This window comes from Chamaea fasciata, unplaced genomic scaffold, assembly GCF_029207755.1.
Source record: "Chamaea fasciata isolate MVZ Bird 193981 ecotype frontalis unplaced genomic scaffold, bChaFas1.0.hap1 SCAF_8, whole genome shotgun sequence".
NCBI classification, from domain to species: domain Eukaryota; kingdom Metazoa; phylum Chordata; class Aves; order Passeriformes; family Sylviidae; genus Chamaea; species Chamaea fasciata.
The window spans coordinates 33,675,477-33,689,273 of NW_027094093.1; the positions used below are offsets into that span (position 1 = coordinate 33,675,477).

The 13,797-nt window shown below is 44.2% G+C and overlaps 1 protein-coding gene across 1 annotated transcript in view; it reads right to left on the minus strand.

Annotated features, from left to right (window-relative positions):
• Nucleotides 1-2,296: 2,296 nt before the first annotated feature.
• Nucleotides 2,297-13,797, minus strand: part of NXPH2 (neurexophilin 2) — a 35,766-nt gene continuing 24,265 nt past the window's right edge. Inside the window, exon 2 of the mRNA XM_066190399.1 lies at nucleotides 2,297-5,087. Within this exon, the coding sequence (XP_066046496.1) occupies nucleotides 4,344-5,087 (744 nt within the window). The 3' untranslated portion in view covers nucleotides 2,297-4,343. The remainder of the gene's footprint in view (nucleotides 5,088-13,797) is intronic.

The following is a 13,797-nucleotide window of genomic DNA, read 5'->3' on the forward strand; positions in this document are numbered from 1 at the left end:
GTTGGTGGCAGCAGCCTCGGCCGTGTCCTGTGGGCTCTGCTCAGCTCCCATCGCTCCTGGCTGCAGATCTGAACAGGTTTTGCAGCCCCAAGCTCAACAACCCCCCAAGGGAGGGATGGTTTGATACCAAGTAGGATATTTCATGGTAATTCAACTCCTCTTCTGTAAACCCACTTGATCTGTTAGCTCCAAAACAAAGGACGCTGCTCCCGACGGACACGTGCAGGATGTGCTCACGAGGGAGAGATGGGAATGGCAAAGTCTGGTTTTTCAAACTAGACACCCTACAGCTAAAAATCTACTTGATTGATGTGTGTTTCATTGAGCTACTTAGTGTAGAGCAGCTTGTTATTGTCTTTTCGACTGTGCAAATTTGAATAGAGACAGTGCTAATGACGAATCATTATTATACTATAAATAAAACATTATCCAGATTATGCTGGTCAACAGAGCATAAAACAAATAGCAAATTCTAACGTCCTTGAATTACAATTTGAAAAGGAAAGCAGCACAGGATGCTGATCTGCACGGAACACCCTTGGTTGGTTGCTGGGAGAGTTTTTCCATTTGCATCAGGATCAGCCAGGGGTTTGTTCATTTGCCACTGCTCGGTAAATTCACCCTAAAAAGCAAATGTGCAACCCCAGGGAGCTCACGGCACACGGTGCTCAGCTCTCTGCTGTTCTCTGCCCTGGTGCTCCTTGTGAGGGCCTGGGCACTGCCACGTGGTCCCCACCCGGCCAAAGAACTCCCAGGAGGATGTGACCACTGGTGAGGGCTACAGGGAGATTAGAAATCTGAAGAGACAGAGGACAAAATTCTTCAGGGGGAAAAGAAGAAAAACCCCAAACTGTTACTTCCTTCTTTAAGCTGGAATGAGTAAAAAAGCATGGATGTACATGGTTCCGGCAGCTCTGCACAGAGGGATGGCTAAAGAAAAAAGCTGGGGGTTGATATGTTTGTCATGAATGAGCTTGTTACTGGAATTTTTTAATGTAAGTCCATTGGATGGGGAGAACAATAGCAAATGTATTTAGCAATAAGTTTACATATTTAATATGAGCTCCCCAGGAAGTGGTCACAGCCCCAAACCTGCCAGAGTTCAGGAAGTGCTTCAGGCACAGGGTGGGATTTTTGGGGTGTCCTGTGCAAGGCCAGAAGCTGGACTCGATGATCTCTCTGGGACGCTTCCACCTCAGGATATTCCACGATTCTATGACATTTGCATTGATAAAAATGTGTGCAAAACTATCCTGTGGAGATTGGGATTAAATAAACGCTGTATATTAAAAACTTCTAGATTAAGTTGCAGCAGTCATAAATTGTCATTGCCCATTCAAGTCACTTTTAAAAAATGGCATTAAATAATTTCCAGTTTTTTGTTTCAAAATCCTTTGACTAAGAGCCGTAATAGTAACAATTTGAAACTTGTCTGAAACAGTCACCTGCTACAGAGGAAAATGTTTTTGAAAACATGGCCTGTTCTGTGTGAAATGAAATCACATTTAGTTTTGTTTACATGGGCAGCATGACATCTGACCTAATCAAGCCTGTCATCATTGCATTGTATTTTGCTGACCCTGCTGGGTGTAAATAATTTCTTCTTAATCAGACTTTGACTGCAGTAAGAATGTAGCTGGGTCTGTCTTTTTTTTTTTTTTTTTTCTGATGTTTTCAAAATTAATCTGAAAGGAAAAACCAACCACCTGCCTTTAAGCTGATTCATAAAGTGTTGTGGTTGGAAGAAGAGTGGTGAGGACTTGTTGGGTGTGATGGAGTTTGGTGTCACAGCTCCCTCCCTCTGCTCCTGCTTCAGCTGCCAGGCTGCTTCCTTATGCCAGGGCTGGATGGGAGGAGATTGGGGTGAGTTTCTCCCATGGTTTTGACATCCCTCAGCCTGGGAAGTGCCCCAGCCAGGGGAGAGGAGAATCCAGCTCCCCTTTTGATGAGGAGCTGAGCAAGGGCTGAATCAGCAGCAAGCTGCCCGCTCTCCCAGCGTGCTCCTGCTTGGGAATGTTGACCAGTCCTTCACTTTTTAATGTACCTTGTGCAATTAATAAGGAGTTAATGATTGTCTTCGTCAAAACATGTGCTTCATTTCTCAAATATCATGGAATGCTGCTGAACCTACTCTGCCTAGGCTTGTACACAGTGCACTAAAGCACACATTTAAATATCTCCTAGGAAAAACAAATTCCAGCTGGGCAAAATGTTCAGTGAGATGTTGCTGTGCCTTATTTTTACTTTGTGTCTTCATACATGCAACATTTAAAATCAAATAGGCCAGAGGCAAGTACCAGATTTAATAAACTCTCTTTATTTACATACAAATACATGTACACATATGTTCTGTATATGTACACATATTTAAGTGTATATACATACATGGTTTCCACATACTCTGCAATAAATAGCATGTAGGGTTTTCTTTTAATTGCCTACAGTGCTGAGTAAAAACACATGGCAATAAAATCATGGCTTACAGCTAAGTTACAAAAGCACCAACCACTGAACTCTTAGCAATAAATCCAAGCTCATGTACAGCTGGGGCGAGGACACGCTATACAGAATACAAAGTAGACCAACTTGTTGGAGTTGACAGGAATAGGCAAACTAAAAAACATCATTGTAGAACAGGAGAGACTCTGTATGAAATAAGATGAAGGAAAACATTTAGGTTATTGATCAAATTAAACCACACATTTAAATTTGTCACTTAAAGAGAAAAAACAAATCACCCAGTTACTAATATATTTTTAACAGAGTAATTTTTTTTTGTGTGAGTCTTCACCAAGGAAATCAGAATTGATCTCATGAGTGAGTCCTTCCGAGCTGCCATAGTCACTTGTCTGTGTGCACATCACCAAACAGAGTATTTCAATAGTGCTTTATTTCAGCTGTGTGTAACTTCCCTGTGTGTGAGTCTGACTGGAGGCAATCAGCACTCCCTCAGCCAGCTCCTTCCACAGGACCTGTGACATCGAGCAGGAGAGCAAATTGGCGGCAGCAGCAGCAGATCAATACCCAGTGAAAGCACAGGGGATGATGCTGGAACCTGTGGCCAGAGCCAGCCACTCCTGACTGCAGTGGGACAACACCTGGCAAAGCACAACCACAGCTGGACCCTCCCTTGCTCTGACTGCAGTGCAGGGAGCTGGTTCTGCACTAGGGGAAAGCCTGGCTGATTATTAACAGTTTCAAACCTGCTTTATGAGGTGAAGGTGCATAGACAGATTTTTGTTCTCTCTCTTTGTCATGGCTGATACTTTAAGTTGTGCAGTGCAGTGCTAAGGGAACAACTGGTGCCAAGTAGGAGAAAGCTGCTTGTTCAGGTATCATCCTTGTGCTGTGATGTGTTTCTCTTGCTGCACTTTAATGCTCAGAGGCTGGATAGCAAAATAATTGCTTCCTTTGCCTGGAAGCCAACCCCTGTTACAGTTCAGAGAATTACAGAATGGTTTGGGTTGGAACAAATCTTAAAGATCATCCAGTTCCAACCCCCCCTGCCATGGGCAGGGGCACCTTCCACTAGACCAGGTTGACTTAAACAGAGATTATCTTTTTCCCAGGTATTTACAGATTCTCAGTTGCTGCAAAACTAGTACTGGGGTGTGCTTGTGTGAGAGGAATCAAACCCAATGGTGGGCAGGGGAGGAAGTAGTGTGCACCACATGTGCACACCAGTGGGCTCAAATAAACTAAAGCTCATCGAGGTCTAATTACATCATTGCATATCCATGGGTAGGAAGTCTGAAGGAAGAACTACTCACTCTTCACTTCAATGAACACCTACAGCTACTACAACTCATAAAAACGCAGATTTCTTTTTTTTCAAAAGAATTAAGCACTTCCTCTTAGTATTTGGACTTGACTACTTGAGCCGTCTGTGTAACATTCTTTAAGAAATCAGTGGGACAGATGTTTATTTGAAGTATGAACAGCTTTGAGGCTGCTTCATCATTTGTCCTTTCCATTGTCACCCAAAGTTCCCAATGAGAAATAAGACCTGCTAAGTGTTGTCCAATTCAAGTAAAAGACAACTTCTCTGCCATGGAGTTGTTTAAAAAAGTGATTTTTAAGATCAGTGTTCATTCCAGACATAATTTTGTTTGATTTTTGTGACGTGCCAGCCTGGCAGTTCCCTTACGAACGATGAGAGAGCTAAAACGCAACGGCCTCAAAACGAAAACATTTGTTACATAAACAGCTGGGTAGGTTACAATACAGCACGAACACAGCTACAGTTTGTAGAGACTTTTTAACCTGATAGGAAAACATATTCTCCTCCAAAAGGTCGGTGGGAACGCTCGTTTTTATGAGTGTTCCCCCAGCCCCAGGCCGGATCAGCCGGACGACAGGTACGGCGTCTCACTGTGGTAGTTGTAGTCGGGACAGACCTTCTGCACCAGTTTGTAATCGACGCTGTAGAAAGCGATGTAAATGCAGATGACTTTGAAGGGTTTGGAACACAACCAGGAGACATGGCTTTGGGTCTGCTCTTGGTAGCAGATCTTGGAAGGGTCAAAGTTACACAAGGCAGTTTTTTTAGCACGGTCTGTTTTCTCGTACTCGATGCGGCAGTTGAAGGACTTGGACTCCTTGGTCTCCAGCGTGGACTGTGGGGATGGCTCGAACTCGACCACTTTGGAAGGTGGCACCAGGCTGACAGAAACATTCCCCAGACCCGTGGAGTTGTGTCGGAAATAAACGCTGAAGGTTCCATTGCCGTGATCCACGATTTTCCCCGTGATCAGGAGGTTCAGCTTTACAGTTTTGATGTTGGAGTGGAAGTCGCCCCATCCAAACATTTTCTTGAATTTCCCAGTTTTTACGATAGGTCTGCGCTTAGTTCGTGCCAGAGATTCCTGAACCTCCGTGATGTTGGACAACCAATCCCAAAAGTTTTCTATGCTGTCTGAGTAGGACACCTGGCCGTGTTTCAGCACTGGGGATGGCTTAACAAAGAGGCGTAAAGGGTTGATGATCCTGGAATGGACCACGTTGTCCACCAGTGTCTCTGCAGCATCCTTGTCTTCCCAGTCCAGCACATCTGTGGCTTGTGCGACCCGACCGGTGTCACAGAACACCTGCTCCAAAAACAGAAAGGGAGGGCAGTGTCAAGGGTGGAAATTAAACAGCCAAGACAGAGAAGGAGCCATTCATATTGATTTTTATACCCACAGGGTCTGAATCAGTCGCCTGGACCACTGTAATGAGTAATTTCTACTGCCCTATGAAAGTTCAAGGATTTTACTCAAAATAGCTTATGGAAGATGCAAAAATCTCAACAGGAGCCATCCACAGGGACAAATGAATAAACCTCTGGTTGATGGCTGTGATGTGCAAGAGCAGGCAGGTGCCCCATGCTCACAGATTTGTTAGATGAATATCTGAGTGAGGAAAGTGGAAACCCTGAAGACCAAAGTGGCCTCTCTGCTAAAAGATGGAATGAGATGGAACAGCACAATTTTCTAGTCCCTTCCTTTTCCTCCCCACAACCTTCCAGCTAGTTTAGGCTTAAAATCCTGTTCTGCTGGCGTAACTGTCTCCTAAACCATTTACTGTGTCTTTTCTGGGGTTGCTTTATCTATTTGATCCAAACTTGATCTGCACGTTTGTGCCCTTAGTTTGACACAGTGAACGTGGCCCTATTTTGGTGTGCTGGTTTCAGCTGCTCAGCTGCCTGTGCTTAGCAAGGCCCAGCCTTCCAGAAGTGCTGAGTATTCCCAGGCTCACAGCACAGCTCAGTTTTAAGGTCTGTGACAAGGCCAAGCTGAGTCTGCAATCAGAAAGCAAAGCCTCCTTCTGGTAGTGACAGAATGGCCTTAAGATTTCAGAGTCAAACACAGAGGTCTCAGTAAAATTCCCAACTCGATGCAGACACAGGTGTGTTCTTCCTGTTTTCTCTGGCAGAGAAGTCCTGTTGGAAGTGCAGAACTCAAGTGGATGATCCAGAGGTCAGAAGCAAAATCTGTGTTTCAACAGGATAGAAATGACCACCAGACTTTTTAGGTCCTTTAAATCTTGAGTAGAAGCTTTGGAGAAGGCGTTTTTATGGTCTGTTCTGCTTAGAACTGCCTTACACCATCATCCTAATGTAAAACAGAAAAACTTTTTCAGCTGCAACTATTTCTACAAAATGTGAACAGAAAAAAGAAATGCTTAAAATGGGAAGAAGAAAGGACACTGTTGTCCTGCCCGTGCCCCTGATGACAAACTGCTGCTGGCCCTTGCTCCTGGCAAAATGCTGCTGCTGCTTCATCACCGATCGGACAGTGCCAGGATCCAGGTGGTCGATCCCAGTAAAACTAATGCAGGGATGGGGTTTTCACTCTCCAGCAGTAACATTACAAGGTGGAAGTTTGCCTAAAGCAGCCAAAACACAGAGTACAGATGTGGAATGTGTGGGGTGCGATTTTGTGCTTCCTGTCTCATGAAGGACACTTCAATGCTGGGCTTGCTTTTCCCTCTGCTCCGGATCCCAAAGGGTTTCCTACACCTCTGGTTCCTCACAGGATTCTGTTTTTACAATATCCAGCTGTTATTTCTGTAAATTGCAATTTTTCATTTCATCATCTGGCAAAGATTAGAAACTCCAAAGCCCTTAATCTGCACTGGGGCCTGTTCTGCAGCAATAGGCTCCAAACCAGAGCCCAAACCCAATACCACGTGTCCTTCCTGATCACCCCTAATGCAGTAATTAAAATGAAATGTGCAACAGCAGCAACATTCACAGCTTGAATGCTGAAAGGTGACCATCACTATTGCTAAATCATACAATCACAGAAGGGTTTGGGTTAGAAGGGATCTTAAAGATCATTCAGTTCCAAACCCCCTGCCATGGACAGGGACACCTTCCAACCAGGCCTTGAACACTTCCAGGAACCTATTCCAGTGCCTCATCACTCTCATGGTAAAGAATTTCTTCCTAATAACTAATCTAAACCTGCCCTCTTTCAGCTTAAGGCCATTCCACTTGTCCTATCATTTATTTTTTACTAGAAATAAATCCATGGCTGGGTGGAAATGCAGTGGGCCAGGTGTGTCTCTGCAGAAATACGTTATTTCCTTCTTCAGATTAAAAGCGTGGGAAGAAAAGACAACAGTGATCACTCTCAGCCTGAGACCTTGTATGTTCAACTTTCTGCCTCTATCTTATATTTTTTTTTATGGCTGAGCTACGAACCTGGGGAAATAGGAGATTCTAATGGAAACAGTGACAGATGCTGATCTGCACCAGCCCAAATAGCTCTGTCATAATGATGTTGGGGGAAACATCACTTCTGCTGTGATGCAAAGTTCCTGGTGAAGCTCTGTCATGTTTATGTGTGGTTCTTCAGCCACTCTGAAGCCTGTCACCAGCCCAGGATCAGCTGTATGATGCTGAGAACGCTGGCCATCCCCACTGCCAGGGAAATCACTCCCCTGCTGCAGAGAAGTGACTCTGCTCACATGAAGCAAGAAGTGCTGCACATGTTCACCCATCCCAAACCTGACCTGAGGCCTTGAGAAGCACAAAAAAGAGGCTTTTCTGCTGCATTTCTAGATTACAGCTGGGCTCAGGGGCCTGGCAGGGCTGGAATACCAGAAACTTTCCTCATTTGCAGGGCTAAATGAAATGCTATTTAAAACGCTAATGACCACTCAAACCATGGGCACCTACAACTGGTATTGCTGTTAGTAACTGAGTCAGACGGAAAAGTGGTTGGATATTTTAAGGTGAAATATATGGAAAGGAAGCTGTTTGGTTCACAGGAGATTCTGGCTCTGCTGGTGTCTGCAGCCAGCTCTGACTGTCCTCTGGCAAGGGCACAGGAACACCCTCAAATATCCTTCTGGGCTACTTGTCTTCTGCAATGCTTATTGAAATCCCTGCAATGGCTCTTTGGCTTTTTATGAGGAGATCCAGAGGACATTGAGCCATGTGCTCAGTGTATGTCTCTTCTGGGGGCTGTCACACCAGATGAGATGGCAGAGTGCTGCTTTCCCAGGGGTGCCTTGCTGAAGGCTCTGATAGGAAAAGAAGAAATATGTGGGTATAGGGTTGGGGATGGCTGAAGGGTGGGAAACATTAACACATGCTAAAGCCAGGCAGGTTTGCCACATCAATAACGTATCAGGGCACAAGACCATGATGGTGAAATCACAGAATTGCACCTTGCTAGACTACTGCTAGTTTTATTTATGTATGTGTTACACCAAAAGAGATTTACTCATGGGAAAATGAAACACACCCCTGAAGCTAGTGACCTGGCCTATTTCATGTGGCAACAAAACACCTTTCATAACACAGGAATGTGAAATCATTGATAAATTGAACTATAAGGATGCAATACTCCTGTTTAAGGCCCAGACAGCAATCCCTAGGCACTGCAGAAAGCTGTGCCTTGCACTTTGCTTGAGTATTTTTTACCTCGTCTTTTTTGAAGCATTTTGCAAGGCTGTGGGATTCTCCAGTCTTGCACAGCCTTAATTCTTGACTCTGCTCCATCCTAGTGCTGTCTTGTTCCACTGATTTCATTACAGGGCTGAGATTCAGGAGCTGACAGAGCTGTCAGATCAGAGGGCTGCGGGGAAGGGAACTCGTGGCTCGGGGTGGTAAATTGGTTGTTTTGCAAATATTCAGTAAAAAAGGTGCTTAACTAAGAACTGCCGAGTTCTGCTCAGTGCCCGCTGAACGTGGGGACACTGTTCAGAGATGTGAATAATGTGAATTTGTGCTTTTGTAATGTAAAACCTTTGTGGCATGCAGAATTTTTTCGTGTTTCGAATAAAGCTTTCTGCAATGTAAGAGAACCCAGCTCTAACACCCGGTTTTCCCTTCCCTCACTGGCTGCATTTTGCTGTTAGTGAGGAAGGGCCGATGGCTTTGTTCAGCTGTTTATTCACATTGGTTAGCAATTTCCGGGCAATAAAAAAAATCTGTATTAAAAGAATGCAGCACATGCTGGAAAAAACCGACTTCCTCAGCATCTTTCCATTTCACTATAATGCATCGCTATAGTGAAAAATATTGCTGGTAGGGTATTTGAAAAATACCAGCTTAGGGAAGTTAGTGTATCCATTTAAACAGATGGCTATTGCTGGAGTTCTCCTCTGCTGCTCCGGTGTTTTCCCATTCCCTCCAAACCATCAATTTCCAAACACAAATCACCTCATCTTTTTCCCTATTACAGAGGCTGTAGAATGGCACCCAGTTACCCTAAGATTTCCATTAGCCTGTAGATATTTTCCAGTAAGAAACACAATCTTGGCCCCATCCACAGCGCGTCTCGCTGTTTTCTTTCGCTGCATAAATGGTGAGAACAGCTCAAACCAGTGTGGTGTGGTTTATATTTATGGAGTTTTAAACTTCAAACCTTTGGTTCTTCCTGTGCCCTCCTCTAAAATATGGTAATTGCTCTTCAAAATCTGCCCCTTCCATGCACGATCCTGACCATGGCAGACAGCACATGGTTAAATAACATTCCCCGTGAGGTGTTTTTGAGAAATGAGCTCACACTGATGAGACACTGGTATCAGTAAATGCTCTGTTTTCTCTACTTGCCCAAATTTGGGTTCATTTGGAACTCACTCCAGTGCCTTTCTCTGTGGGCAAGGCACTAAATAAAAGCAGGTGTCCCCACGCAAGAGTTAACAGTTCTGGTGCTTTGGGAATTTTATCCAGGTTATTCATCAATCACCAGCAATCATTCCTTTAGCTTCACCCCTGCCAGGAATCATTTAAAAACTCTCCGCAATTAGCTGAAATGAATTGGTCTGTTGGAATAAACAGCTCTGAAGCACCATTCTGCTGCTCATTGGGAGCTTTTTATCCCACTGCTGGAGAGGAGGGGTACCACCACTCCTCCAGCCCCCAGTTTCACCAGTAAAAAACTCATACTGGGGGAGGATTCCAGTGGTCTCCTCATTCTCTGCTGCTCCCATGCCCAAGTATCCCATGGGTGTCCCCTCTGCAGCAGCACAGGACACCTTTCTGGGTTCCCTGTGCTGATTTTGGAGCCTCACAGGCCCTGAGATACTGTGGCCCCACCGAGTGGCTGCACAAAAGCCCCAGTTTGAAGGGGGGTGTGTGCCGGGGAAGAGAAATAACTCTGCTTTATCGGTTTGAAAATTCAGTGATTTCAACACATTTATCAAATTTTAAATAATTTATGTCTTGACAGGGCTTATCAATTTTGCAAAGCACACACATTAACCAGATACAATGATCTCATATTAGCTTTTTCAGCATCTTACACTAGAGCCCAGAAATATTAATAAAAACTCAGCCCATCATCAATTAAATGGAAAAAACCATAAAATTCTGTTCCATTATAGTCTTTTAGTCTTTTTTTTTACCCCCAAGAAAATGATGATGGGCTCTAATAATTCATCACAACAAGCTGAGCTTGAACTTTACTGATTATTAAATTTTTTTTTTCAAAGACAGAGGCTGTGGAGGGTTTTATGGCTGCAGATGTGACTGCTGTCAGGAATGCTGTGAGGAATTTGGGAGTTAAACAACATCTTTCAGCAGGACTGTATAAGAGTGCCATGTTTGTTCCATCCAGTCACAGGCTTATTTTTTGGGATGCCATGGAGATGCTCTGCAACGAAGCAAAAAGGCTGAGTTGGATGTGGCTTGGAGCAATCTGGTCCGGTGGAAGGTGTCCCTGCCCACCCATGGCACGGGGTTGGAATGAGATGAGCTTTAAGATCCAACCTAAACCCTTCTGTCATTCTATAATCCACCAAGCACTGAGCTGGTGGTGGAATGGTGGAATGCGAATATTCGGAAGAGAGGCTGAACCTCGTAACTAAGGGGGCCCTCATTCCTCAGGCACCTAAAATGCCTTTGTAGGTTGTACAGCCTCCTCCTTGCTAAACTAAATTAACACTAGCAGGTTCTTGTGCCTTGGTTTTCTCTCTTCTGGGGCAATAACTGACTCTTCAAAACAGTCTGGTGCAAAGATGAAATTAAGTCACAAATTCACTGTTCAATTGCTTGATTTCTGTTTCATTTTGAGCAGGATGATACAGAGGAACTGTGGGGTTCAGTGTGCCAAATCCAGCAAAGATAACCATTATGGGGGGAGAGTGCAGAGCTGGGAGTCAGGGTGCTGATCTCCAGCTGGACAGTGGCAGAGTACTCAGACTTCTCAACTGTTCCCCAGACAAGTTAGGGAGGTTACAATTTAGAAACCTTTAAATGCTATTGCAACTTTCTTTCCCTCAGGGAAGGAAGAAATCCCCTGTTCAATAACTAACAGAATTGAATTATTTTAACAATTTTACCCAGCCTTGTGTAGTTAAAAATACAATGAAAAGATGCTTCAGCAGAAAAGAAAGCCTTCATGATTGAACCTTGCAGCCCATTACATTTTCTGCTTGTGAACAGAATCATTGAATCATTAAGGCTGGAAAAGACCTCTGAGATCACTGAGTACAACCTATGAGTTAACACCACCATCTCAACCAGACCATGGCACTGAGTGCCACATCCAGGTTTCCTTAAACACTTCCAAGGATGGTAACTCCACCACCTCCCTGGCAGCCCGCTCCAGTGTCTAATCACCGTTTGTGTGAGGAAATTCCTCCTGATGTCCAACCTAAACCTTCCCTGGCACAGCTAAGACCATGACCTCTAAGGTCATGACCTCTTGTCCTGTTGTTGGTTCCCTGAGAGCAGAGCCTGACCCCCAGAGCCTCCTTTTCTCCAGGCTGAGCCCCCTGAGCTCTCTCAGCCACTCCTGGTGCTCCACACCTTTCCCCAGCCCTATTTCCTTCTCTGGACATGCTGCAGCCCCTCACTGTCCTTCCTGAATTGAGGGGCCCAGACCTGGGCACAGCACTCGAGAAAGGGGCTTAGCATTCCTCCTCAAATCATCTGAGGGAGAAAGATCTCTGCCTACACCTGCATCCACCTACAGACCAGCAAAGGTACAGGTAGAAATCTTTGGTTTAATGAGAATATCAGATGATAACCCACAAATCCAAATAACCCACAGACAAAAATACAAATGTAAAAGGGGTGTGTTGGGAGAAATTTCCAATCCTCCCAGATACAATTTCATTGTGTTTTTTAAACAAAATTGACACTTCAGACTTAGCATCATATTTTACAAGGAAAAAAAAAACCCAGCACTTTAAAATTCTCCAATTTGTGCAAGCAAGCAAAATACTATTTTACTAAAACAGCACTTCAGTAAAGAAACAAAACTGGGAGAAAGAAGCAGCAGAAGAAAAGAGTGAAAATTAAAAATAAAGCCTGCAAAGATTTCCTATTTCAAAAATGTGCCTTTTTCACAACCCTGACAAGTAGTTTTAGGTTATCTGAAGTGTTCCCTCCAGCTGCAATTGGATAAATTGCTCAGAGCATAGATTGCTTTTAAATTATATCCATGCATTGAATTGATCTACCTTTTTGCTGAGAGAACAGAAAATTTGTTCTGAGAAATGTTTTTTGCCAAAAAATGTGCACCAATTCTCTTCTTGAAGACTTTGACTCTTTGGATTTCCCACCCCCTGCCTTAAATCTAAATTAGAGAGCTTTGAGATAAAAATTAGGTGTCTTATTTGTATGTTTGTTGGGGAGCAACTTTTAAATTTTTTCCTCAGATATCACTAAGTAGTTTTAGTTCTTCACTATATGTGAGGCATTCTGCAAGGGTGGGGAAAGTAACAGGAATGTAAACTTTTCTGTGAAGGGTCTGAAAAAATCTTGTATAAAAATCCCGAGATACAGTAGATACAGAAAACTTATATTATTATTATTATATTAACACTGAATAATCCCCACAGATTCCGAAGGGGCTTTTTTAGTCACTCTGTGCATTTTGCTGAGATTCAGGCTGAATTCTCACAATCTATTTTGCACTGAGCTTCACTGGTACTATGGACACAGGTACTGTCTTATGGGACTGAGATGTGTTTTTAGGGTGGAGATCTGGCATTTAGTTATTTTTAGCAAACATTTAGAAGACAATCCTATTCACCTGGAAACCCTGTGAGATGTGCCAGGTGTTTTCAATCTCCACTGAAGTTGTGCTGCTTGCAGGTGTAGCTCATGGAGCCATTTACATTAGAAAAGATTGTAAAGATTATCGAGTCCAACCATTGATCTGACACTGCCAAGTCTCACTAAACCCTGTCCCCGAAACCCACAGCAGCTTTCAGGACCAACCCCCAACCCCACAAAGGGCAGCAGGGACACTGAGCCCCTCTGCCAAGCCGGCACCTGCCGACCAGCCGTCTGCTGAACTTTACAGTTAATCATTTCCCCTCCTGCTTATTTCCTTCAATGCCTGGGAGATTTGGCTTTACGTTTGCCGGGATCAGTTCATTAAAATACTAATTTCAAGCGGTAATTATCTGTGTGTGAGCGCTGCCGGTGGAGCCGGTGCTAGCGCCGATACGCTCTCAGCTGCAGGAGACTTCCCAGATGCTCAGGTCCCTGGAAGCTCCAGGCAGGAGTCACCGCGGTGTTCAGCTGGAGCCTGCCTGGCAAAGATTTCTGCGGGGGGAAACGTTTTAAGAATCGTAGTTAACCATGGAGGCTGTTTCGTGTGGCAGGGAAAGCGCGTGAATAGAAAACTGCTGTGCCTGTTAGAAATGAACCTGACTTTGCTGAAGTTGTCAGGAGGGTTTTTTTATGCCTTGTAAAGTTTAAATTAAAAATCAATTATGGAAGAGCCCTTAATCTCCTCTCCGGAGTTGTTTCATGTTTGGATGTGAACTCTGAGACCTCGCTGACCTCCCTCAGTGCTAAATGCGACACAGCAAAGGCTGGTTTTTCTCTCTCCCCACTCATGTGCA